The following is a 27,824-nucleotide window of genomic DNA, read 5'->3' on the forward strand; positions in this document are numbered from 1 at the left end:
CACCTTTATGATAGGAAACAGTTGTATTAATTAATGTTAAAAGGAGGGAGGGAGGTAGAAGGGAAGAGGGGCGGATACCACATAAACCAGCAGTGTTACTAGAGAGTGTAGTAAATCCGAATGGGAGTTCATGAAAGGAAATCTCTGTCCAGCCTTAGGGTTTACTCTGGTACATTATAGGATACCAACATTTGTACACATAATAAAGCCAGAAACATGCAAATTTCAGTTAAGCATTCTGTTCCTGCTCCTTAATAATTTTAAAAATATTTTAGTATTTCAAGGGAACTTTAGGATTACAGCCTGGAGATTCAGCACTGTTCATCAATGGACTTCATGTTGATTTAGATACACAGGATATATTCAGGTATGGATAATATTTCCCATTCTCTGAAAAGTTTTTTAATGTATAGTTCCTTGTGGTGCATTCAGATTGTTCTCCTTGATGTGGCATGTTGCCAAGCCTGATGGCTCACGAGGCTCAGGGGAGGTGCATTTAAGTAAGGTCTGTGTTGTGACTGGAATGAATAGGATGACACTTTGCCATTTTTTAAATTATAATGTTCATTTAAGGCCCTGGTCATTTAAGGCTCAAGTGTGTTTCAAGAATGCCCTTGTAGAAGCTGTAGTTTTCCCGTTAACTAGGAAAACAGAAAAGAGCAGCTTTTTTGCTCTGGGAATGGGGTAAAGTAGGGTTATTCCAATTGTAGCCTCTGCTGTTTTAGAAGGTGTTCTGTCTTACATATATATTTTGAATATATACTTTTTTGTTTTGTTAAGATGTGATTTAGGGTTATATTGCTCTAAATAGTTCTCATGATTTTTTGGAGAGGTTGGACAGTCAGGTGGAATTCAAGTTTTATACTTGGAATTAAAATTGATGAAGTTGACACTGTAGCTTCATAATATTACAGACAGAAGCTATTGCTGGTGTTTCAGCAGAAATAGTTCCCCCAATATGATATTGAGCTTTTTGTTCACATACTGCTTTAAAACAGACCTAGCAAATAATTAGTAAAGGACACTTTAAAAGATTTCCTATATATTTTTCTTTTTTTATTAAAAATTTATATGTTTTAATTTTTTTAGAGTATTAAAAACTGAGTACTGGCTTGTTAAAAACAATATCAAGTAATACAGAGAAATAAAGGAACTAAAAAGAAAAGTCTTTATCCTGTATTCTTACTTCTTCACCTCCCCCCATAGCCCTCGCAAACCACTATTGGGTGTGACTTCTTTTTCTTTTTTTTTTAAAGACTTTCTTTATTTACTTTTAGAGAGGGGAAGGGAGGGAGAGAGGGAGAGAGGGACAGAAACATCAATGTGTGGTTGCCTCTCATGTGTCCACTAATGGGGGGACCTAGCCTGCAACCTGGCATGTGCTATGACTGGGAATCGAATCAGCGACCCTTTGATACATTCACAGGCCTGTGCTCAGTCTACTGAGCCACACAAGCCAGGGTGTGTTGGGTGCGACTTCTTCCAGACCTTTTTCTGTGGTCATATGTGTGTGTGCCTGTGGAAATTGGCACTCATATTGAAACATATGTTAAATATATGTAATCTAGTATTTCTTTTTTTGGTCTTTTTCTCATAAGTCCTTTGGAAATAAGTGTAGATTCATGTGCAGTTAGTTGTAAGCAGTAACATGGAGAGATTACCGTAGTGTTTTAAAAAATGTACAATGTAAAATCCAAATTTAGTATTATTATCACCTTCAAATTATATGTTTATATTAGAGATAATTTCTATACAAATGTATGTGTTGATAAGTATAAATAAATTCGAACCAAGAAGTTAGTCCTATCTACTTTGTTCTACTTACTTTGACAAGATGAAGCAAAGGAAAGAGTGCCCTTTTTTTGATTTCTCAACTAGTTTGATAGGAAATTGAGTTTCAGCTGACAACTTTTTCTTAATGGAAATGATTTTTTAAAAAAATCTTTTTCTGCTAAATACCTATTATTTTTTTTCAGTCTGTTTGATGTATTGAGAAATGAAGCTCGAGTCATGGAAGGTCTACATAGATTGGGAATAGAAGGTCTTTCTCTGCATAACATTTTGAAACTGAATATCCAGCCCTCTGAGGCTAACTATGCTGTAGATATCAGGAGTCCTGCTATTTTGGTAGGTATTCTGTTAGAGCATCTGGCCAGGTATTTTGTTAGGGTTTTCTCACTTGTCTTTTATAAGAGGTAAGTTATTACTGCCATCTGTTTTGTTCGCATCAAAGATTTACCACGGTTGCTTATATGGGACTATGTGTGTATAATAAATTAGGCTCTGAAATCCTCCAGACAGTTCAGTGATTATGTTAAAATGGTTAAGACAGTGATTTTTCTACTTTTATATCTCCCTGTGATTCAGTAGAGCATGTCTTAGGAAAGAGTATGTAGTTTGTATTTTCTCAGTTGCATACAAGTCTTGGATGATTTTGCTTAGAAATATTTTTTAGCTAATAAATTTCCTTAAGTGAAATTTAATATTTTATATTGGGAAGAATTTATGTACGTTAATATCTTCTATATGATGTCTGTGGGGACTTCCGCCAAGATGGAGGCGTAGGTGGAAACACTGTGCCTCCTCCCACAACCAAGTTTGAATACAACAAAGGTTTAGTAAACAAAGATGCAGCCAGAGAACAGAAAATTGAACTATCAAGGGAACTTTAGGATTACAGCCTGGAGATTCAGCACTGTTCATCAATGGACTTCATGTTGATTTAGATACACAGGATATATTCAGGTATGGATAATATTTCCCATTCTCTGAAAAGTTTTTTAATGTATAGTTCTTTGTGGTGGAAGGAACAACTTCCTTGTTGTCAGAAGTCTGACAACAATGAACCGTTCAACTGGACCGGTGAGAGGGGCGGAGCCAGCAGCAGAGCAGGGTTGGGCAGGAAGGATCCCCCGACCCCAGGCGCCCAGGCAGCCGTGAATGGATCCCACGTGTGGGGTAGCATTGGGAAGACCGAGTGAGGGCGTAAGGCAGCAGGCTGACTGCGGTCACACATTTGCACGTAGATAAACCAGCAAAGGAGTGAGCAGTGAGTCAGACTGCTCAGACCCCAGCGGCAGACCCAGTGAGGGTGCAAGGCGGCAGGCTGACCACAGTCACAGATTCGCTCCCAGTGACACAGACCGTGCAGGCCCCAGTGGCGGGAAGCAGCAGAGGGGACCTCCATTGCTCCTCTTTGACCCTGCCCCCACATATAGTGTCACAACCCAGGGACCTGGGTCGCCCTGCCCTGGTAAACACCTAAGGCTCCACCACTCATACCTAACAGGCACAAACAGAACAAAACATTATGACTCAAGAAGAACAGCTCAAAGCCCCAGAGCCAGTACTTCTAAGTGACCAAGAGATAGCCAACCTATCAGATGCACAGTTCAAAACACTGGTGATCAGGATGCTCACAGAACTGGTTGATTTGAGTAACAAATTAGAGGAACATATGAAGGCTAAACTAATTGAAATGAAGGGAAATGCACAGGAAACCAATAGTGATGGAAAGGAAACTGGGACTCAAATCAAGGGAGTGGACCAGAAGGAAGGAAGAAATGACCAAAAAGAAAAATGTGAAGTAACAAGAATTCCAAAAAATGAGGAGAGGCTTAGGAACCTCCAGGACATCTTTAAACATTCCAACATCCAAATTATAGGGGTACCAGAAAGGGGAAAAGGAACAGTCACGAGTGGAAAACTTATTTGAACAAATAATAAAGGAGAACTTCCCCAGTCTGGCAAAGGAAATAGACTTCCAGGAAGTCCAGGAAGCTCAGAGGGTCCCAAAGAAGCTGGACCCAAGAAGGAACACACCAAGGCACATCCTAATTACATTAGCCAAGATTTAAAAAAATGGAGAGAATCCTAGAAGCAGCAAGAGATAAGGGGACAGTCACCTACAAAGGAGTTCCCATCAGACCGTCAGCGGATTTCTCAAAAGAGACCTTACAGGCAAGAAGGGGCTGGAAAGAAGTATTCCAAGTCATGAAATCCAAAGACCTACATCCAAAATTGCTCTATCCAGCAAAGCTTTCATTTAGAATGGAAGGGTAGATAAAGTGCTTCTCATATAAGATCAAATTCAAGGAGTTCATCATGACCAAGCCCTTATTATATGAAATGCTAAAGGGACTTATATAAGAAAAGGAAGATAAAAAATATGAACAGTGAAAGGACAGCAAACTCACAGTTACTAACAACCACACCTAAAACAAAAGCAAACCAAGAGGACAGCTAGATCAGGAGCAGAACCACAGAAATGAAGAACACAGGGAGGGTTAGCAGCAGGGGAGTGGGAGGAGGAGAAAGTACAGAAAATAAGTAGCGTAGATGGTAGGTAGAAAATAGAGGGGAGGGCAAGAATAGTATGGGAAATACAGAATCTAAAGAACTTGAGACACGTGGTCATAAACTAAAGGGGGGATGGTGGGGAAGGGGGTGTGCAGGATGGAGGGGAATGAAGGCGGGGAATAGAACAACTGTAATGATATAATCAAAATATATTTTTAAAAAAGATGCCTGTGGGCCTTTTCTTCACATATGTAAAAGAGAGTGGTGGGAATTGAGCAAGTTAGGGCAGTCATGGTGAAAATGAGATCAGTGTTGGAGATATGCTTATACATCCTTGGCACTCTGGTCCTTTTTTGTCTTTTGTTTCCATTCTGTACTTATTTTAGGGACATTTTTTTGAATGAGAAATAATATAGAACCTAGATGGTCCTTATTTGAGTTGTTACCTGGTGATGTAACTGCTATTTTGTTGAATACTTATGTTATTTACTGTTCTGTTAAAAATGTTTTTAATTACAAGGAGTAAAGAGATTAACATAACTGACAACCATGTTTAACATAGATTAACATCTTAACAATAATGTTTAACCAGATTAACATAATTAACAACCCATCATCACACTTACTAAATGTTAACATTTATTTTGTGTCAGATGTATTGTCTACTTGGAAGAAAATAATGTTTCAAAACCCTCTCTGTATCTCTCCCAGTTCCACTCCCTGCTCTCTGCAGGTAATTCCTTTTCCAAAGTTGGAGTTTTTACCAACTCCACATAGGGGAGTTTTGTCCCTTATTTTATCATTTTATTCCCTCTTATATGTTTTAAAATTTTGAAAAATGCATTATCTCTATCCTTCATCAGTTTCCTTCATTATTCAACAATTTTTTAAAGACTTATGTAGGTTGATACATATAGAGCTAGCTTTGTCAGATGAAGTTTTATATGCTATTGATTTTTTAAAAATCTTTTACATATTCAAAATTTAAAATTTAAGACACACAAAGGAGTTTATATTGACGTCTCATCACCCAGCTGTTCAGTTTTTCTCCCCAGAAGCAACAGGTATTTTCAGTTATTTCTATATCCTTCCAGAAATACTCCATTTACATGAGCAAGGTAATATACTCATACTATTCCATCCTGCCCTTTTAGTATGAATGGTACATATCATTTCATTATCCATAGCTCTGTGGGCATTAAGTGGTTTGTAATTTTTGCTGTTAGAAGCAGTACTATAATGGCTGTTTTTATACCTCTCTCTTTGTGCATGCATGTAGACTTTACATGGGGTAGAACTAGAGCTGGAGTATTTAATAGTAGAATAGTAATAAATTCTTCAACATTATTAGGTCTTCTCTAAAGGGACTGTTCCAGACACTGGCATTGGTTGAGAATTCTCAGTGCTCTGTATCCTTGCCTACACTTGAATCTTGACAAACTTTAAAATTATTTTCAGTTTAATGAGTGTGAAATTTTACTGTGCCTTCAGTTTATATTTCTCAGATGACTAGTGCCAATGTACATCTTTCCTTGTGTTAATTGCCCATTTTTTATTTCTTCTGTAAATTTCTTATTCATATTTGTCACTAATTTTCATTTCTTATATATTGCTTGCCTTTTGTATTTATATGTTAACATTTCTATACGTGTTCTTGACACTAGTCCTTTATTGCTTTTATAGGTTGCAAGTATATTTTATTCTTGGCTTATGTTTTAGTCACTCATTTTTCTGCTTGATGTTCATTTTTTTTTTTTTGATGTTCATATTTTTTTAAACGGTCTTTTCCAGTTCAATTCTTCTCAAAATAATTTAAAGTCTTCTCATTTATTTCTGCAAACCTCATTAATGGTGACTAAAATGTATGTACCATGTTGTTTTGTTTTTCTAGTGGATCAACAATCTGGAGGTTGATGCCAGATATAATTCATGGCCTTCCAGTCTACAAGAGTTGCTTCGACCCACCTTTCCTGGTGTTATCCGGCAGATCAGAAAAAACTTGCATAACATGGTAAGTAAAACTCCTTATTGTGTGGAAGTGAGTGCTGTGTCTGCCTTCTATCCTAGCTTTTTGTCAGATCCAGAATGTTTGCTTCTCTGCTTTACCAACAACTTCTCCCCATAACTACCACTACTAAATACACTCTATTTCTAGCACCATATTCACACTTGGAGGAGTTTGAAATGTATTAATCATTTGTAGGGCTGTGAGATGTTAGTGTATTAGCAAATGCTCCTCATCCTTAACCTGAAGATTTAGATGGTGTTATTTTAGCTTTAAGATAGTTCTCTTTTTTTTACTAAGAAGATGAGTATGCTGCTACTGTTTTTCTTAAATATCTAATCCCTAAAATTTAATAGTTCAATTTATTCCTTTAAGTAAGTCTTTCTGTCAGCTTCTACTTGTTATTCCTTATTTCATGGCTTTAGGTAGATAGTTGGAAGAAGGTTCTTAGTTGGCCCTCTGTTTCCCTCTCATTTCTTTTTCTTGTCTTATTAGCTCCTAAAGAGATAAAGGGCAGGTTAGTGCCAAGGCTGGATTCTACAGTACTTTCAAGGGACACTGTCATCTATACTTTCTTCACTCTTGAAACCTCTTTTTTCCCCAGTTAAAATTTCAATGTTTCTCTTTACCATATATCTGAACTTTGTTAAGTAAGATGATATTTTTTAAAGCACATGAGAACTTAATGATAGCTATTATTGTTTAAAAATTGAATTCTAAGTTCTAGCCAGGATGGAGGCATAAGTAGAAACCCTTCAATTCCTCACACAACCTAAAGGAGGATAATAACCAATTTAAAATCACTAAACACAAGAAGCACCAGAAAATCAAACCGCATAGAACTCTGACAACCAAGGAATTAGAGAAACAGTCAACCAGAACAACCAGACAGTAAGGCGGTGGACGGAGAGAACTCATGGCAAGGTGGTGGACTATGCAGGTGGGGCTGGCTAAATGGGAAACTGAGACTGAGAGCTGATTGTGGACAACAGTGGTTGCTGCGATGGGAGAAACTCCCAGTTTGCTGCAATGGGAGAAACTCCCAGTCTCACAGGGGAGGCTAAAGTGGAGCAAACAAGCGGCATTGTTCCCTCTCTGGCCCCTCCTGCACAGGTAGCGCTGCAGCACAGCAAGGAGGGTGGCCCTGCTATGGTGAAAACCTAAGGCCCCTCCCCCTCATAACTTAACAGGTGCCCCAAGACAAAGAAATAGGGCCCAAATGAAAGAACAAAGCAAAGCTTCAGAAAGAGAACTAAGCCATAAGGAGATAGCCAACCTATCTGATGGAGTATTTAAAGCCCTGGTAATCAAAATGCTCACAGAACTGATTGAGCTTGGTTGAAAAATGAAAGAACAAAGGAAAGATACCCAAAGTAAAATAAAGCAAAATATTCAGGGAACCAACAGTTACAGATAGGAAACCAGGACTCAAAGCAATGATTTGGAATAAAAGGAAGAAATAAACAACCATCTAGAACAGAATGAAGAAGCAAGAATTAAAAAAAAAGTGAAGAGAGACCTAGGAAGCTCTGGAACAACTTGAAACGTTCTAATACCCGAATTATAGCGGTACCAGAGGAGAAGAACAGCAGCAAGAAACTGAAAACTCATTTGAACAAATAATGAAGGAAGACTTCCCCAATCTGGTGAAGGAAATAGACTTCTTAGGAAGTCCAGGAAGCTTAGAGTCTCAAGAAGTTGGACCCAAAGAGGAACACACCAAGGCACATCATCATTAAGTTACCCAAGATTAAAGATAAAGAGAGAATCTTAAATGCAGCAAGAGGAGAGGAAAGGAAAGCATTAACTTTAAAGGAGTGCCCATAAGATTGTCAACTGATTTCTTAAAAGAAACCTTGCAGGCAAGAAGGTGCTGTAAAGAAGTATTTGAAGTTATGAAAGGCAAGGACCTACATCCAAGATTACTCTATCCAGCAAAGCTATCACTTAGAACAGAAGGGCAGATAAAATGCTTTCCAGATAAAGTCAAGTTAAAGGAGTTCATCATCACCAAGCCCTTATTTTATGAAATGTTAAAGGGACTTATCTAAGAAAAAGAAAGTCAAAATTATGAACAGTAAAATGACAACAAACTCACAACTATCAACAAATGAACCTAAAAAAAAGAAAAAGAAAGAAAACAAAGACTAAGCAAACAATTAGAACAGAAACAGAATCAGGGAAATGGACGTCATGTGGAGGGCTTTTAGTGGGGAGGGGACGAGAGGAATAGGTGGGAAGAGGTACAGGGAAGAAGAAGAATAATTGATAGGCATAAAATAGATGGGGAGAGCTCAAAAATGGTATAGGAAATAGAAAACTCAAAGAACTTACATGTACAACCCTTGTATATGAACTAAGGGAGGGGGCATGCTGGAGGGTTGGAGGGTGTTGGGGGGAGGGGGTACAAAGGAGTAAAAATGGGGAAAACTGTAGTAGCATAATTAATAAAATATACTTTAAAAACAATAAAATTTTGACTTGGAAAAATAAAAAGAAATTGAATTCTAAATGAATTTTGAATTCAGAAATCCTTAGAAATCTAATGTGAACTTTTAGTGTGGGAGTGTTAATAAAACTTGGGTTTTAAGGTATGGTAACAGAGTAGGAGTTAGCAGTCTGGACTATAACTCCCATTTCACTAGCATAGGCCATAAGAAAACTCTGTATCCTTTTAATGCCACATTCTTTGAACTAAAAGGAGGATGACTGCTATTAGTGTGATTTTTGTCTTATGTGGTTCAAAAATAGCTGGAAAAATATGGCCTTCAAGTGTAAAAATTAGGGATATTTCTATTGGTTCAGGGACATTTTATTTATTTATTTAATTTTAATTTTTTCAGTTTTATAGCATTTATTATGTGCTGGGTCCCAAACACAGAAAAGTAAATGAGACAGGGTCCCTGACCCAGCAAAGGGTCACATCTGAGAGATGGGGGGGGGGAACAGGAGGATGGTGTTTGGGCTTCACATAAGCCTGAGTTGACTTCTGACTTTATTCTTGGTAAGCTGCTAACCCCTCTGAGCCTTGGGCTCCTCATTTATAGAACAAAAATAATTCTAACAGCATCTGCAGAGTAACCCGTGGTAAGGACCGAATGGTACATGAGTGATGTGCTGATCCTGCAAGTTAGCTGGGTAACCACTGATAAATAAGCTGCAGGTTGCTCAGGGCTGTACTGCCAGCATGCACAGAGCCACTGGATGAGGAACAGGCAGGATATGGCTGGCAGGGGATGGTAGAGAGAGCAGGTGACATTTGGGTGGGGTATTAAAGGATGTGTAAAAACTGTCTAGGCAGAAGAGGATAGGCATTCCAGGCAAAAGGAAGGACATCAGCAAAGGTCCAGAGGTGGGAAAGATGGGCCTGTTTGTAGAACATTTTAATAAATGCCATTTCATGTGTTCCTTTCCCTTTCCCCTACAGGTTTTCATAGTTGATCCTGTTCATGAGACCACAGCAGAGTTGATTAGTACAGCTGAGATGTTCCTTAGTAATCATATACCACTAAGGTAATACTGGTATTGGTTTGATGAGATATCTAAGTAAGCTGCAGTTTTGTTTGTCATTCTTAAACTCAAGTATAGTGCTACTGATTTGTAGGATAATTAATAGTGGGGATTGTTAATGTCAGCTTTATCTTTTGCTCAGTACAAAGCCAATTTCTTTGGGGGTAAAGAATTTGATTCTCAGAAATAGAAGCTTACTGCCACTGAATTATTAATAAAGAAGTTGTACAAAAATAGTTTATGGTCTGAGCTTGCTTTCCAGTGAAAGGGAGTTTTCCTAAGTGAATGTCTGTATCACAAAGCCTATTATCATTTTCAGTGGAGATTAGTTATAAGTTCTTCAGAATTATAAGGAAAGAAAAGGTTTTAGACTGAGATATTTGGGGATGATGAAGGTTTCATGGAAAAGTTGGATTTCAGATAGGCTTCAAAGAAAATAGAGGGTTTTCATTGATAGAATAGCAGAGGTTTGAGTTTAATAAAAGTTTTTAAAATATTTTATTTATTTATTTTTAGAGTAAGGAAGGGAGGGAGAAAAAGAGGGAGAGAAATATTTATGTGGGGTTGCCTCTCATGTGTTCCCAACTGGGGACCTCGCCCATGACCCAGGCATGTGCCCTGACTGGGAATAGAACTGGCGGTCCTTTGGTTTTGCAGGCCTGCACTTAATTCACTGAGCCATACCAGCCAGGGCATTGAGTTTAATGAAATTTTTCATTTACACATTTATACTGGTTAGATGGAGAAATAAACTACCAGATTACAGCCAGAGCTATGTTTTGATTAAAAGGGAAATAAAAGAACACAGAAGAAGTTGGCTCTTGGTACATAGTGGGCACTAATTTATTGAATTGCACTGAGGGACAAAAAGAAGGAATGTGGTCTTCAGATTGCAGTGGTAAGTAATAGGAAGACACTTAACTCACAGGCAGTTGAGAGGCATGCTGTTCACAGTTGGTGGAGAGCCTCAAAACAGACAGGCTGTTGCTTTACTCTGAGTTGATATGGCACGTACAGTGAGCTGTTGATAGGGTCAAGGAGAGGAGGGGACAAATCTGAGAGACTCCATAGTGATACTTGATGAGGGACTGGGAAAAACAGTGTAGCTAACAAAACCTCATACTCTTTACAGAAATTGGAAACCTGGGGAGGGGAGATAATTCATGAGGAGATAATTAGGCTCTAGTCCTTATTTTTGTTTTCATGAGAAATAGTGCTTAGGTTGTCTCTGTCTAGAGTCTACTCATGATTTCTGTCGTAGTGGGATTTTAAAGAACAAAGAGTTATCATCTAAAAACAAACCCTCTCGCCAACCCCATCCACATATACACACATTATGCATAAACCTCCTGAGAGCTTGATGTTTGATACATGTTTTAATTTTCTTCTACTTTTAGGCCATAGCTTTTTAAAAATTAAGTAACCTGTATTGATAACATTATTAGTAGAAGTCCATAGTTTTCATGGGGGTTCATTGTTTGAATTATATAGGTCCTGATAAATGTATAAGGGCATACTTCCACCATTACAGATTCATACAGATCAGTTTCATTGCCCTAAAAATCCCTTCTTCTTCACCTATTTGTCCCTCCCACCCTTATTCCCTATAATCGCCTGGCAACCACAGATCTTTTCACTGTTTCTGTGGTTTTGTCTTTTTTCAGAATTATAGCATACAAGGGGGTACCCCCCAAAACAGAATTATCTTCTGGAGGCCAGGCCCCTTGTAGTATAGACTTCCCCATTAGGTCAGTGTTCTAGTAGCCTATCTGTATCAGTGTACCAGTTGGCATTGTTGTGAGAGGCTGAGTTTGGCTTCAGTGAATTTTTTTTTTAAGACTCAGTGCATTTGACATTTCATAACAGGTGATTTAGGAGTGCACCTGTGCCCACATTGTGTTGAGTGTTCAGCAGACCAAAAACAGCATGACCTATGTGCCCCACCCTCCCTATTCACCTGATCTCTGCTGCAAGTGACATTACTTTGGTTTCCCTGAATGAAAAAAAGTCCTCAAAGGGAAACTCTGCCAATGTGGAAGAGGTGAAATAAAGCACTAAGGCAGAAGCACTAAAAGGCATAAAAATTGATGAGTTCAAAAACTGTTTTGAGCCGTGGGAAAAAATGTCTTGATAGGTGTGTATTACATCAAATGGAGAGCACTTTGAAGGTGACTAAAGTTTAAACATGTAAGAATAAATACACAATTTTTAATAAATTAATTCCTGTTTTTGGGGGGTGTTCCCTCTCCTATATTACTTCTTCAGATTTTCTTTTTTTTAAAATATATTTTATTGAGTATACCATTACAGTTCCCCCCCTTCATTCCCCCCCACCTGCACACTCCCTCCCCCACCATTCTCCCCCTCTTAGTTTATAACCATGTGTCTCAAGTTCTTTAGATTCTATATTTCCCCCACTATTCTTGCCCTGCCCCTATCTATTTTTTATCTACTGTCTATGCTATTTTCTGTACCTTCTCCCTCCCTTCTCTTCCTCCTACTCCCCTGTTGCTAACCTTCCATGTGTTCTTCATTTCTATGGTTCCACTCCTGATCTAGCTGTCCTCTTGGTTTGCTTTTGTTTTAAGTGTGCTTGTTAAGAACTGTGAGTTTGCTGTCCTTTCACTTTTCATATTTTTTATCTTCTTTTTCTTATATAAGTCCCTTTAGCATTTCATATAATAAGGGCTTGATGATGATGAACTCCTTGAACTTGACCTTATCTGAGAAGCACTTTATCTACCCTTCCATTCTAAATGAAAGTTTTGCTGGATAAAGCAATCTTGGCTGTAGGTCTTTGGATTTCATGACTTGGAATACTTCTTTCCAGCCCCTTCTTGCCTGTAAGGTCTCTTTTGAGAAATCTGCTGACAGTCTGATGGGAACTCCTTTGTAGGTGACTGTCCCCTTATCCCTTGCTGCTTCTAGGATTCTCTCCTTCATTTTAGTCTTGGCTAATGTAATTATGATGTGCCTTGGTGTGTTCCTTCTTGGGTCCAACTTCTTTGGCACTCTCTGAGCTTCCTGGACTTCCTGGAAGTCTATTTCCTTTGCCAGACTGGGGAAGTTCTCCTTTCTTATTTGTTCAAATAAGTTTTCCACTTGTGGCTGTTTCTTTCCCCCTTCTGGTACCCCTATAATCCGGATGTTGGAATGTTTAAAGATGTCCTGGAGGTTCCTAAGCCTCTCCTCATTTTTTTGAATTCTCACTTCTTCATTCCTTTCTGGTCGGATGTTTCGTTCTTCCTTCTGGTCCATTCCATTGATTTGAGTCCCAGTTTCCTTTCCATCACTATTTGTATCCCGGACATCTCCCTTCATTTCAATTAGTTTAGCCTTCATATGTTCCTCTAATTTGTGATAATAATCAGCCAGTTCTGTGAGCATCCTGATAAACAGTATCTTGAACTGTGCTTCTGAGAGGCTGGCAATCTCTCGGTCACTTAGAGTTATTGGCTCTGGGACTTTGAATTCTTTTTGAGCCATCTTTTGGTCTTTGTGCCTGTTATGTAGCAGGATCGGAGCCCTAGGTGTTGACTAGAGCAGGGCAACTCAGTTGCTGGGTTGTGATGCTGTATGTGGGGGCGGGGTCAAAGAGGAGCAATGGCGTCCCGTCTGCCGCCTCCCACCGAGGCCCCCACAGGTGGGCAGCTGCCACTGTCACCGGGGCCCGCGCGTTTCGTCCCACTGCATGTGAGTGTGCCACCGCCGTCAGCCCTCGCCCCCTGGGTTCTGCGTGGTCCATCTCACTATGCGTGAATGTGTGACCATGGTCAGTCTGCCTCACACCCTGACTGTGTCCAGGCCACTTGCTCGCCTAGGTTGGGGCATCTGTCCTGCCCGACCCTCTTACCCTCCCGGTAGAACGGTTAGTTGTTCTCGGACTTCTGTATAATTCAGTTTTCTCTTCTTTGGCTGTGTCTTCGTTCTCCAAACCTTTGTTGTATTCAAACTTGGTTGTGGGAGAAGGCACAGTGTTTCCACCTATGCCTCCATCTTGGCGGAAGTCAGATTTTCTTTTTTCACTTAGTTTGCGTTTAGGGTTTGTTCGTGTCTTTTTGTGCTTAACAGGTATTTCTTTTTCTGACTAAATAATGCTCAGTTATGTGGATGTACCATGGGTTTTTTTAAAAATCCATTTATCTGTTGATAGACATCTTGGTTGCTTACAAGTTTGGGCAGTAAAACTGCTATAAACATCTGTCTGTAGCTTTTGGTATGATAGTCTTCCATTCATTGGGGTAAATATACAGGAGCACGATTGCTTTATCTAATTGTAAAATTAGTTTTATGAGAAACTGCCCAACTATCTTCCAAAGTGTCATTCTGCATTCCTACCTGCAGTGAATGAGAGTTCTTGTTGCTCCACACCCTCACCAGCATTTGGTGTTGTCCGTGTTTTCTATTTTAGCCATTTTAATAGTTATGTCTCATTATGACTTTAATTTGAAATTGCTTAATAATATGTCATGTCGAGCATCTTTTTACATATTTATCTGCCAACTGTATGTTTTGTTTGGTGAGGTGCCTATTCAGACTTTTTGCCGTTTTGTAACTATTTTTTATTGTGAGTTTTAAGAGTTCTTTGTATAATGTGGACATTAGTTCTTTATCAGATATGTTCTGATATCTGAAAAATTTGTTCTTTTATACAGATTTTCTGCCAGTCTTTGACTTATCTTTATTCTCTTAACAGTTTCTTTTGCAGATCAGAAGTTCTTAATTTAAATGAAGTCCACATTAGCAATTATTTTTTTGTCATGGGTCGTGCTCTTTTTCTTAAATCTGATAAATCATTGACAAACTCCAGATCACCTGATTTTTCTCCTATTTTATTTTCTAGGAATTAGATTTTTTTGTATTTTGCATTTTTGTATATGGTCCATTTTGATTTCATTTTTGTGAAGGTTACAAGATCTCTGCTTAGAAATATTATTTTGTATGTGGATGTTCAGTTATTTTAGCACTATTTATTGAAAAGACTGTCCTTTCTCTATTTAATAGCTTTTGATCCAATATGGAGGCTACTGGCCTGTGTTGGCAGTGCAAGTTTTCTTTCCCCCAGCCTTTCAGTGTGTTTTGGTACATCTTTGTGCTTTATTCCTGTATTTAAAATTTAAAATGTAATAAACTCTAACCTTATTTGTAGTTTTTTTGGTGAAATGTTTTTATGCTTTTCTTATTTACTCATTCTTATATTTCATATGTTACATCTGAAGATATGTCTCCCTCTTCTATGTATTTTCACATTCTGAAAATTTTCATTTTTCCTAATTTTTGCTTATAAGAGAACAAAATCTTTATGTAAAACTGTAGTAATACACATTATGTCAGTAAAGGTCTCATTCCACAATGTGGAAACAGCTTGCTTTAACAGTTGAAAGTCTAAGCCACCTTTGCGAACCTGCTTTTTTATTCTATATGTGATGAATGCGTTTGCCAACCATATTAGAGGAGGTTGTGAACTGTCTTTTCAATTGTGAATAATTTCTCTTTGTTGGCTATAATATTTGTGTGGGGTACCTTTTAACTGGTGGCATTCTTTTTAAAAAATCTTTTCAATCACAGTTTACATTCAGTATTTGTATTAGTTTCAGTTGTACAGCATAGTGGTTAGACAGTCATATACTTCATGACATGTTCCCTTTCTGTTTTCAGTCTCACCTAGCACCATACATAGTTATTACAATATTATTCACTATGTTTCCTGTGCTGTACTTTAAAACATCTCCATGACTGTTCTGTAACTACCAATCTATACTTCTGAATCCCTTCACCTTTTTTTTTTTTTTAACCTAGTTCCCCAACCTCTTCCCCTCTGGCAGCTGTCAGTCTTTTCAATTTTGTTTTTTCATTTATTTTGTTCTTTAGGTTGTACTTATATAATTGAAATCATAGGGTATTTGTCCTTCTCTGTATGACTGACTTCATGTGTATTCTATAGGTCCATTTATGGACTGTTGTAAATGGTAATTCATTTATTTTTTGTGGCAGAGTAGTATTCCATTGTGTAAATGTAACAGGGTTCTTTTATCCACTTGTCTATTGATGGGCACTTGAGTTGTTTCCATAGCTTAGCTATTGTAAATAGCACTGCAGTGAACATAGACATTCATTAACCTGTTGCATTCTTTGAAATGTTTCTTTATTTTTTCTTCTTTCCCTCAGAATTGGTTTAATTTTTGTGGTTAATGATTCTGAAGATGTGGATGGGATGAAAGATGCTGGTGTGGCTATTATGAGAGCATATAATTATGTTGCCCAAGAAGTGGATGGTTATCACGCCTTCCAAACTCTGACACATGTATGTTTTCATTCAAAATGGCAAATAATTTTTTAAATCTCACTTACTTTAAGAATCAATATGTGGTAAAGGGATTCAATAGTTCTGTAAAGAGAAAAAAGTAAGAAATTATTAATACAAACTTTGTGTTTTATATTTCAAAAGTTGCTTTTATTGAGTCACTGATGTTAATAATAGATTGCTGTGATTTTAGCTAAGATAATCTTCCTTAGGAGCCCTACTGATGTATATTAATTAGTCTTCTGCCTTCTGGTGATTTGAAATCACTAAGTAATGTCTTTTGATAAGTGTTGTGTTCTCTACTTGTTCAAAAAATGTTTGCTTTTTCTCTCCTTTAAGACCATCTTTATATTTTCATTAGGATTCAGTTTACTATTGAAGTCATAAAATTCTTATTGTATGTTTTCTCCATTTTAACTGAAAATTTTAAAATGCTTAATTTTTATGTATCTTTAAGATACTTGCTCAAATTCAAACAAATAACTGTCCTTATTTTATTTATTTTTATTATAAAATACTTCATATTCAATACATTTAAAATTATATTCAGAAGAAGTAACAATTCTTTCGTTTACAGATTAGTGATAATTATTGAAAAGCTATCTTTGAAGGAATTGATTTTCACCACTTTTATTTTACCTCTAAATGTGAAGTCATTGTGCTGTTTATTATGTTTGTTGTGTTTATTGTTTAGAATTCAGTCAGGGGTATTTTTTAATAGTTAAAATGTATTATTTATTTGGCTAACATTTACCAAAGACCCACCATTTACCAGACCTGGTATTAGATGTGTGGGATACAAAGAAGAGTAAGATATCACCTGCGTTTTTAGAGACCTTACAGTCTATTGGGAACACCTCCAAAGACATGTTTTAATATAGTGGAGGAAGCACAACTGGCTATGGCGGCACTAGGATCTCAGATCACTATGGATGGCTGTGGGCATGTTTTATGGAGTGGGAAGTTGTCCAAGCTGAATGTAGGAGGAAAAACTGGAATCAGTTGAAAAATGGCTACAAATCAGAGGTAGTGATTCTAAGCTATTAGTATGACTTGAGTGAGAGCAGAGTGGAGAGGGGACCCTGATTGATCATTCAAGCCATTAGGCTAGGTAACAGATGTCCAGATCACAGAATTTAAACTCCAATAAAAAACATCATTCTGAAGTACATATAGAAATGACTCTGATGAAAGTTAAAGAAAGTGGCAGGGATACCAGTCTATGAGCCATTGCTGTGATCTGGTGAGCAGTGATAATGATGGGAGTTAGCAGTAAGACTATGGAGAATGAAATAAGTTCAAAAGAAGTTGCCGAGGATAGCATTTTAAAGTCTGCTTTTAAAAGTTTTCCCTTCTCATAGATATGTGAAGGAAAGGATAATATGGATTTTCATTTCTTTTTGTTTGTTTTAATTGCCAAAGTAAAATAAAATTTTGTTATAATTTTTTTTCAAACTGTATCAATTAAAAATTTTTTCTCTCTTCCTTAATCCTGTGTCTTAAAGTTAACCACTATTAAAAGATCACATTGTATCCTTGTAGTTATTTAACCACACATTATAGACACAGTTTTGTGGTTTGTTTTTAGTCTGCTTTTTTAAAACAGGGATTATGCCCTATATATTTTGCAACTTGTTTCCTCTAAACATCAAGGACGTGAGATTTTATTTCAAGGAATACTAATAAATGTTAAGATTTTTAAAAATTTAACACAGTTTTTCAGTTGGGACTTAATATGAGTATGAACTGGCTGGGTCGTTTTAGCAATATGTAGTTTCTAACATAAAAAGGCATCTTGAAATATATGGAAAAGAGAGAATTGCTATTTCCATTTGACCCCATTTGACCTTTAAAGAAAAATGGTCATGTTTTCCTTTATATTTAGAAATCTTTTGTAATAAACACTCTGGTGTTTGAATTTAAAAGTGTTGTTAACTGACTTTTCTTTCTTCAGATATATAACAAAGTAAGGACTGGAGAAAAGGTAAAAGTTGAACATGTGGTCAATGTCCTGGAGAAAAAATATCCATACATAGAAGTGAACAGTATTTTGGGGATTGATTCTGCTTATGATCAGAATCGGAAGGTAAACATTCTTTCACACTTCTCATTTCACTGCAACACTGTACTTTTCTTATCTCTTTTTGTTTTTTGAGGTTGTTGTTATTGGTGGTGGTAGTTAAGGTATTGATATTTAGGTACTTAGCATTTAAAATTTTAGAAACCAGATCACTTTTATGTGTTTGCAAATGTAGTTTATATTTCAGTTTTGTGAAGATATCATTGATTTCTAACTCGCATATTAAGCATTAACTTGAAAAGCCATTTCTTTTTGCATAGTGCAATGGTAGTACCTGTGTGATACATGAGGTATGTCCAGAAAAGGTCCAGCCATTGTTAATATAACAAGGACGGGATGCATGACATCAATGTTACCTGGCAGCTGAGGAGAGTGGACTGTAAATGTGTATGTGTGAAAAATGATGACTTCACTGTACTAGTCATTGGGGGTGGTAGATGCTGTTGAGTGAGCATGTGTACTGTGTGGCTGTCACATTAAAAATGACTGAATGAGTAGAGCAATGAATCAGCATCAGACTTTGCATTAAGCCTGAATGTTCTTCCACACAAACTATTTGGATGATTCAGAAGGCTACAACTATGAGCAACTGATGATTGGCAGGTTCATCACGACAGTGCATCACTCATGCATCATGTCTCATGCAGAGAGTTTTGGAGAAACAACAAATCACCCAGGTGACTCAGCCCTCCAACTCAGCCCTCCAACCCAGCCCAGATTTGGCACCCTGTGACTTCTGGCTTTTCCCAAAACTCAAATCAGCTTTGAAATGGAAGAGATTTTATACCATCAATGTGATTCAGGAAAATTTGATGAGACATCTGATGGTAACTGGGAAATCTGTGTGACATCCCAGAGTGCCTACTTTGAGGGGAACAGAGGTACAATTGTCCTGTGTACAGTGTTTCTTGTAGTTTCTTCACTAAATGTCTCTTTTTCGTAGTACATGGCTGGATACCTTCTGGACAGACCTAATATGTTCTGGTTACAATCTATTGGAAGTGTGATAAATGATTGCCAGAATATGAGGTATAGCTTAATGTGTATTGTTTGTAGTTGTTCAGGATCAAGGTGGAAATATCTTGAGAACTGTAATGAACAGAATGACAAAATGTGGATTTAGAGAAAGATTTTTAAAATTTTATTTAAAGATAGTAGGGTTCCTTGAGTTATATTAAGTATAGTAAAGGGCTCACATTCACGCGCAGATAAACTAGGGAAAGATGGTCAGTGAGACAGACCATGCAACCCAGAGCCACAGCACCGGGAAGTAAAGCCTAAAAGCACTTATTGAAAAGGTGCCAGGAGAGACTCCCAGCCTCACAGCAGAGTTCATTGGGGGAACCCACAGGGTCCTAGAATGTACACAAGCCCACCCACCTGAGGACCAGCATCAGAAGAGCCCAATTTGCTTATGGGAAGTGGCAGAGGGAACTGAAATCTGAGGGAGAGTGGAACAAGCGCCATTGTTCCCTCTCTGACCCCGCCCCCACATACAGCGTCACAACACAGTAACTGGGTTGCCCCGCCCTGGTGAACACCTAAGGCTCTGCCACTCATGTAACAGGTGTGACCTGACCAAAAATGGCTCAAACAGAAGAACAAATCAAAGCCCCAGAGCCAATACTTTGAAGCAACCAACAGCCAACCTATCAGATCTAAAGTTCAAAACACTGGTGATGAGGATGCTCACAGAACTGGTTGATTTTGGTCGCAAATTAGATGAAGAAAATGAAGGCTACACTAAGTGAAATGAAGGAAAATGCACAGGGAACCAATGGTGATGGAAAGAAAACTGGGACTCAAATCAATGAAGTGGACCAGAAGGAAGAAAGAAACAACCAAACAGGAAAGAAGGAAGAAACAAGAATTCAAAAAAAGGAGGAGAGGCTTAGGAACCTCCAGGACATCTTTAAATGTTCCAACATCCAAATTATAAGGGTACCAGAAGGGGAAGAGGGACAGCAACAAATGGAAAGCTTACTTGAATAAATAATAAAGGAAAACTTCCTCAATCTGGCAAAGGAAATAGACTTCTAAGAAGTCAAGGAAGCTCAGAGAGTCCCAAAGAAGAACAAAGAGGAACACACCAAGGCACAGCATAATTACATTGCCCAAGATGAAAATGAAGGAGAGAATTCTAGAAGCAGCAAGAGATAAGGGGACAGTCACCTACAAAGGAGTTCCCATCAGACTGTCAGCGGATTTCTCAAAAGAGACCTTACAGTCAAGAAGGGGCTAGGAAAAAGTATTCCAAGTCATGAAAGGCAAGGATCTACATCCAAGATTGCTCTATCCAGCAAAACTTTCATTTAGAATGGAAGGGCAAATAAAGCACTTCTCAGATAAGGTCAAGTTCAAGGAGTTTATCATCACCAAGCCCTTATTATATGAAATGTTAAAGGAACTTAGCTGAGAGAAACAAGATAAAGAATATGAACAGCGAAAGGACACCAAACTCACAGTTATGAACAACCACACCTAAAACAAAAGCAAATTGAGTGGACAACTAAAACAGCAGTGGAGTCACAGAAATGGAGATCACATGGAAGGGTAGCAACAGGGGAGTGGGAGGAGTAGAAGGGGGGAGAAGGTACAGAGAATAAGTAGCATAGATGGTAGGTAGAAAATAGGGGGCAGGGCAATAATAGTATGGGAAATACAGAATCTAAAGAACTTGAGACATGTGGACATGAACTTAAATAAAGGAGGAAAATGGAGAGAGTGGGTGTGCAGGGTGGAGGTGAATGAAGGGGGGAAATGGGACAACTGTAATGGCATAATCAAGAAAATTTATTAAATAAAACAATAAAAGGGTATTTGTTTAACAACTTTATTCCTTTTTCTAAGTGAAGGACAAGGCCTTTGGCTCTTCTATTCATAAAGAAATTAGCTATCATTTCTTTAGAAATCATACTCAAAATGAATTGTTTCTAATTTCTCTTTCATCTGGGTACAGAATCCTTTGGGATTTTCTTAACCTCTCTTTCTTTTTTTGTAGATGTCCACATCTAATACAACATCAGCTGTTTTTAGGTTTCTACCTTTTTCAGTTTTTCTAGGCTTTCAATATGTTTTCTTGTGGAACCCAACTTTTCCTGTTTCCATTCACATTTTATTGGCTAATATTAAATTATGTTGTTTTACTAAGAAAAATGGTTGGGGATAGCCATGCTGATATTTGGTAAACATACAGCTCAAATGAACGGAGAAAATGTATGTGCATTCTAGAGAGTAGCTCACCAGTGTAGGAACTGAGCATGCTTATAGAAAGTCTTTGATGTATTGGACTTCAGGCCAAGATGGAGGTATAGGTAGACACACTTCTCCTACTTGCACAACCATAATAAAGATCACAGCTAACTTCAAAACTAAAGACAACTACACTGTCAGAAAATCAAACCATATGGAAGTCTGGCAACCAAGGATTTAAAGAAGAAATATTCATCCAGACGGGATGGGTGAGGTGAGGGGTGGAGGGGTGGAGCTGGGGTGGAGAGGACATGGTGTGGCAGTGACAAGGAGGCAGCATTTAGGCAGTGGTAAGGCTGTGTTGTTGGCTGGTGGAACAGGTAGTCCCACATCCATGTGTGGTTGACTGTGAGGGACACCTGGGGAACTAGTGATACCAACCCCAGGCCAGACTGCTTAGCCCAGGGTTTTAGCACCAGAAGAATTAAGCCTCATAATTTCTGGCTGTAAAAACCAGTGGAGGTTAAGTTAGTGGAAGAAACTGCTGGTCTCTTGGGATAGTCTGTTTAAAAGACCCATGTGGTCCTAGAATATACACAAACACACCAACTCTGGGATTCAGTAACAGGACAGCAGATAGAAGGGCGCCAGTCGTATGTGGGAAGTAGGGGAAGTGACTGGAATTGGGGTGAGAGCCAACCAAGCAGATTGTTCCCTCTCTGACCATTTTATAGTTCATAGTTTTGATCTTTTTCTTAAATAAGTCCCTTTAACATTTCATACAATGGTTTGGTGATGGTGAACTCATTTAGCTTTTTCTTGTCTGGGAAGCTGTTTATCTTCCCTTGTGTTCTAAATTATATCTTTGCTGTGTAGAGCAATCTTGGCTGTAGGTCCCTGCTATTCATGACTTTAAATATTTCTTTCCAGTCTTTCCTAGCCTGCAAAGTTTCCTTTGAGAAATCAGCTGACAGTCTTATGAGAACTCCTTTGTAGGTAATTATCTGCTTTTCTCTTGCTGCTTTTAAGATTCTCTCTTTATCTTTAATGTTTGACATTTGAATTATAATGTGTCTTGGAGTGGGCCTCTTTGCATCCATCTTGTTTGGGACTCTCTGTGCTTCCTAGACTTGCATATCTATTTCCTTCATGAAGTTAGGTAAGTTTTCTTTCATTATTTTTCAAATAGATTTCCATTTTTTTTTGTTTTTCTTCCCCTCTGGCACCCCTGTGATGTGAAAGTTGGAACACTTGAAGTTGCCGCAGAGGCTGCTTATACTATCCTTTCTTGTTTTGATATTTTTTCTTCTGATTTTTTTTTGCCTCCTTATGTTCCAAATCATTGATTTGATTCTCAGCTTTATTCACTCTACTGTTTTTTTCCCCTGTAAATTGTGACACAGTCCCCCCTATCATCTCAGCTAGGTATTTAAGGTGTGTCCTTCGTGTGGGGTATACACATTCTCCTCTTGTAGTTGAGTCTTGTTTGCTTTTGCCAGATCAATGGGAGGGATTTACCCAGGCCATTCAGAGGAAAGGATTGGCTGTGACCATTGATCACCATCTGGGGAGGATCAGCTGTGCAAGGACAGGGTGGTGGTGCTTTGATGTGACCTGTAGCTGTCTACTTGTGCACAGGTCATGAGGTTTCCTGGATGGTGCATGCCAAGGTCAGCCTCCACCTTTTTTTGCCCAAGGCTACCCTGCCTGAGCTATAGAGAAATCTGTGATTGCTGCTACATGTGCTGGGCTTGCAGATTCCCAGGTGAAGCCATGCTGTGATTCTAGGCTTTCTGTTCCTAGTGCAGTGCCTGGGGCCACTTACTAGGAGGTTTGGGGTCTGGGGACTCACTGAGGCCAGCTGTTGCTTGTTTAAAAGGATTTAAGAAATTGTGAAGCATGAGCCAAGACCAGCCATTCATATGGAAAAACTTCTGTTAACAGGTGTAAGATGGGTGGGATAGAGTCCTGGGATCTTCAGTGTGGTATAGTGTGAGCCAGGTTGATGGAGTCTCAGATATAACACCCACCTGCAGCTCTGCTTGCCTTTCTGTCTGGTAGAAAGTAGTTCCTCAGCTCTCTCCTTGATGCCAGACACTTCAGTTTCTCCCTGTATGCCACTGGTAACTTTGACGCTGTTACCCTGGTCCTGGAGCTCAGAGGGAATGAGTCTGGGTAGCTTCTTGTGTGGGTTCTTCAAGAGGACCTACTTGGGACTCCAGAAGTTTCTCCCACCAAGTCAATCTGTGCTGCTTTTTGCAGCCGCTTGTTATGGAGACTTATCTTCTTGTACTGGTAACCTGGGCTTCAGGTCTGATGTGGGGCTGGGACTCCTCACTCCCAAGATATCCCTCCTGAATTTTTATCCACCCGCACGTATGTGGTAGCAGTATGTTTTGTATGTCCACCCCTCCTACCTGTCTGGATGGATGTGTTTTCTTTAATTCCATAGTTGTCATACTTCCTTTCAACTCGATTTCTCCCAGTTCTGAGTGATGGTTGTTATATAATTTTGTTGTAATTTTGAAGTGCAAGGAGGTAAACTGTGTTTATCTATGCTGCCACCCTTACTTTCCACCCTTGGACTATAACTCCAAGCCTTATGTTTCATATTTAATCTATTTTATGTTAATTTTTGTGAGTGGCATATTATAGGGGTCCATTTTCATTTTCCTGTGTGTGTTTTGAAGCAATTTTTCCAGTATCATTTAATGAAGAGACTATCCTTTCCCCATTGAGTATTCTTGGTTCCCTAGCAAACATTAATTGACAGTATATGCATGGTTTTATTTCTGAATTCTTTTTTTCTTCTATTTTCTTTATTTTAAGTATTTTTATTGATTATACTATTACAGTTTTCCCAATTTTTTCACACTTTATCCCCCTTCCAACTTGTCCTCAACCCTCCAGCATTCCCCCCCTTAGTTCATGGGTTGTACATGAGTTGTACATGTCCATGGGTTGTACATACAAGTTCTTTGAGTCCTGTTTCCTATACCATTTTTATCTCTCCCCAACTATTTTATGCCTACTAATTATGCTTCTTCTTTCCTGACCTTTTCCCACATATTCCTCCCTTCTCACTTAAATTCCTCCATGTGATGTCCATTTCTCTATTTCCTTCCTTTTCGTTTCTCTGCTTTGTTTATTTGTTTGTTTTTTAACATGATTACTAAGTTTAATTCAGCCTCTGTACCCAATTCTGCCTTGTGAAAATAACAGAATGTTCTTATCAAAATTACATTGTCATGTAAGTACAGTTTTGTTGTTGTTTTTGATATAGCTCTAGAATAAAGTTGGCACCAAATGCACATAAAGTTTTAAGGCTTAATAAAAATGCACACTGGTAATTTCTCAATGCAGCTTAGAGGTTGAGAACAGGATGCTAATAGTTAATCAGTATTCCAGATACAGAGAGCTCTAATGTCTAGAGCATTTTCCAAATACAGATGACCATCCCCATTAGGCCCATGGAAGGAGAAACTCCTCTTCTGCTTCTCTTAGTGACCAGACTGTGGAGACACTGGAAATCCAGTCCTTTAGCCCCAGTGAGGAAAAGGTAATAAAGATGAGGAGAAAAGACGGGAGTTGTCACTGCTGCCCAGAGGCTCTTGATATAGCTCATGTTTTCCTTATACTCCCAGGCCTCTCTTCCCATCTTTGGTTTCCCCATCTCCATCCCAGAAATCCCTGCCAGTGGACAGAGCTACAGTTCTTCCTGTCATTCGGCTGACGGTGAGGGTGAAACCACAAGGGCCAGCACAACATCAGGGTTCTTCCTAGCAACCCAATTCGGAACTCACTAATCATTTTCTTGTATATGAAAAAAAATGTAGTGATGAGTGGCAGCTCATTCCACCATTAGCACATTTCATTTTGAGTTAAACAAATTTGTGTATTTGGCCTTCAAAGCTAATGACATTTTTTCATGTGGGAAGAAAGCTGAGTTCCAAACAAGTTTCTTAGAAAGTGACTATTTGAAGCATGGAGACAGGAAGTACTTGATGAAGTCACATGGAATGAGTATTTCTTCACTGCAAAGTCAGCATGACAACTAAAAGAAGGGAAATTCTTTGGTTGACAAAGCCACATGCAGATCCCTTCAATGTGCCAGGTATGAGAAGTGGGGTTTGGTAGGCAGCTCCTGCAGGCACTTAGTGTCTCAGTCACTTAGTGTCTCAGTCACTGTGATTATAATTAAACACAGATGTTTCTTTCCTCAATTTTAAGAGTGATAAAGACATTTCTACCACCTGGCATTTGCTCTGTAGGCACTCATAACAAAAGTGACTATGACACAAACCCTTTCTCCTGTTAACTATTGGTCCAGCATGAGTAAAAGGGGACTATACCGTTAGGGGGCTGAATGTGAGAAACTTCTTCCTGACCAAGTAAAGCCAACTAGGCTTTGCTGCCAAACTAGTAAATCTCCTAGCCTAAGGTTTCCAAGTTTCTTCTGGAAAAGGAATATAGTCCAGAGATTCTGCAGAGCTTTATAAAGGGTGGCCTAAGCAAACTTTTCTTCTTTGGTATACCTGACTAACTTTTTCCTAGAAAGGTGTCACAAATACACCAGTCAATTGTCACTTATGTAAAGCTGCTGTTTAAGAATAGTTCTTTAGGTATTATTATTAAATTCAAACCTGAGAATCCAAGGTTCTCAAGCATCTCTCCCACCCAGTGTCAACAGGAATAAAATAAGACACACGAAGGATTTAAATATCCCAATTACCTGGATGTATCTGGACAGTTTTAATCTTGCAGAAGTCGGTGGGCCTTGCAGATAGAGGAATTGTCCACATTGCTGGTAAAGGGCAAAGGCCAAGACTTAGGGATGAGAGAAAAAAAGAAACAATTCACAAGCAAAACCAGTCTCTGAATAGACCAAGATCTGTCCCTCGTGAGTGAAAGGCAGATTTCTGTCAGATCACCACAAAGGATTGGAGTAAAAGTTTCTCTATAAAGCATAAGAATTCAAACAACTTTTTGGTTTATATTCAGTGTTGTTTCTAGATTTCTAAGGCTTTAAACTCTGCTACTATGTTAAGTGATTTCTAGATAGCACTGGATGGCAGACTACTGAAGCTACAAGGACATGGAATATCCCACTTCATCAGGCTCCCATGGATTTGCACCAGCTCCCCACCTAGCCCATCGGAGGGCTCCTCACATCCATAATTAGAATGTTCACCAAGGAGTTACATTTCCCCCACAAAGATAGGTTTCTCAGCAGTCTGGAAGGCGTGGTCCCCTGTGGCTCTTACGATGGCAGTGGAACCTGAGCATCAGCTTCAGATTCCCAACAGACCCTTCTCCCCACCCCCCATTCCTTTGGACTAAAGGAAACCATTTGAAATCCTATCTTTAGAGTTTCTTATCTGGCTACAGGGGAAGCAATAGCTTCTCTAGTAGAAGGAGATGCTGGATTTGCCTCCAGGTGGATTCAGGACTTAGTTGCGAGACTGAGGCCATGGGCCCAAACTGAGCTCATGACTGTCACTGGTGGGTGGGCGTAGGCCGGGGCTCCTGAGCATGGTCTGCTTCTCTGGCCACCTTTCTCACCCAGCTCTTCTCTGGGCAAGGTGCTTGTTGTGGCTTTAAGATCCAATTTTGGGTCTTCCTCACAAAAGAGTACATGATCCTTGGGTTTGTTTGGGTATGCTAAGGGTAAAGTGGCAGTCATTGGTGACCCAAAAAAGTTACTAGTCTTTCCACCTGGTAGGTTCAGACCCTGTGGAGTGTACACAGGTGTTGATTCCTCAAAGACACCACTTCCTTTTCCCCTGAGGGGTTGGTTCTCTTAGAAATGTTTGAAGTTCTTCAGTGGGTCCAAAAATATTCAAAGCTATCCTGTTGGGTCAGCTTGAAGGAACACCTTCTGGACTTCCGAAAAGATTGCTTGATACTCTTCCCAGAGGTGTCATGGCTCTCCAGCCCTCAGCCGAGATACTGGCGGGTGTGGGAGCACATCCACTTGTCTGCCCATCCCTCTGATGTGGAAGCTGAAGCTGTGGCTCTGTGAGGTCTCCCTGCTGGCCATGCCCTCACCCATGCCCGCACTGCACCTAGAGCCAGTTTGGCCACCCTTTCTCTCCGAAACATGAGACATGTTGCCCACTGCTCAGCTCCTCATTGTCTGGGCTTTGTTTGTTGTTGTTCCTCCCATTCTTGCAGATGTAGGGTTAGGTTGTTTATTTGAAATGTTTCTTTTTTAGGTAGGCCTGTATTGCTGTGAACTTCCCTCTCAGGACTGCCTTTGCTGTGTCCCATAAGTTTTGGATTGTTATGAGTTCATTTTCATTTGTTTCCACAAACTTTTCGGTTTCTTTCTTAATCTCATTCTTAACCCATTCATTGTTTAATAGCATGCTACTCAATTTCCATGCATTTGAATATTTTTGAGTTTTTTACTTGAGGGTGGTTTCTAGTTTCAG

At 38.9% G+C, this 27,824-nt stretch overlaps 1 protein-coding gene and 1 pseudogene across 5 annotated transcripts in view; one reads left to right on the top strand and one right to left on the bottom strand.

The window, feature by feature from the left end:
- The window catches only part of UGGT1 (UDP-glucose glycoprotein glucosyltransferase 1), a 212,574-nt gene that overhangs the window by 87,507 nt on the left and 97,243 nt on the right, over nucleotides 1-27,824 (top strand). For all 5 annotated transcript variants that reach the window (XM_037070140.1, XM_037070157.1, XM_037070149.1 and 2 more), the window contains 6 exons: nucleotides 276-367; nucleotides 1,977-2,127; nucleotides 6,191-6,310; nucleotides 9,732-9,817; nucleotides 15,983-16,118; nucleotides 18,073-18,204. In XM_037070140.1, coding sequence (XP_036926035.1) covers nucleotides 276-367; nucleotides 1,977-2,127; nucleotides 6,191-6,310; nucleotides 9,732-9,817; nucleotides 15,983-16,118; nucleotides 18,073-18,204 — 717 coding nt within the window. The remainder of the gene's footprint in view (nucleotides 1-275; nucleotides 368-1,976; nucleotides 2,128-6,190; nucleotides 6,311-9,731; nucleotides 9,818-15,982; nucleotides 16,119-18,072; nucleotides 18,205-27,824) is intronic.
- Nucleotides 26,401-27,499, bottom strand: LOC119003686 (jupiter microtubule associated homolog 2-like; annotated as a pseudogene).

This window comes from Sturnira hondurensis, unplaced genomic scaffold (genome assembly GCF_014824575.4).
Source record: "Sturnira hondurensis isolate 20B ecotype Veracruz unplaced genomic scaffold, ASM1482457v3 Scaffold0001304, whole genome shotgun sequence".
Taxonomy (NCBI): domain Eukaryota; kingdom Metazoa; phylum Chordata; class Mammalia; order Chiroptera; family Phyllostomidae; genus Sturnira; species Sturnira hondurensis.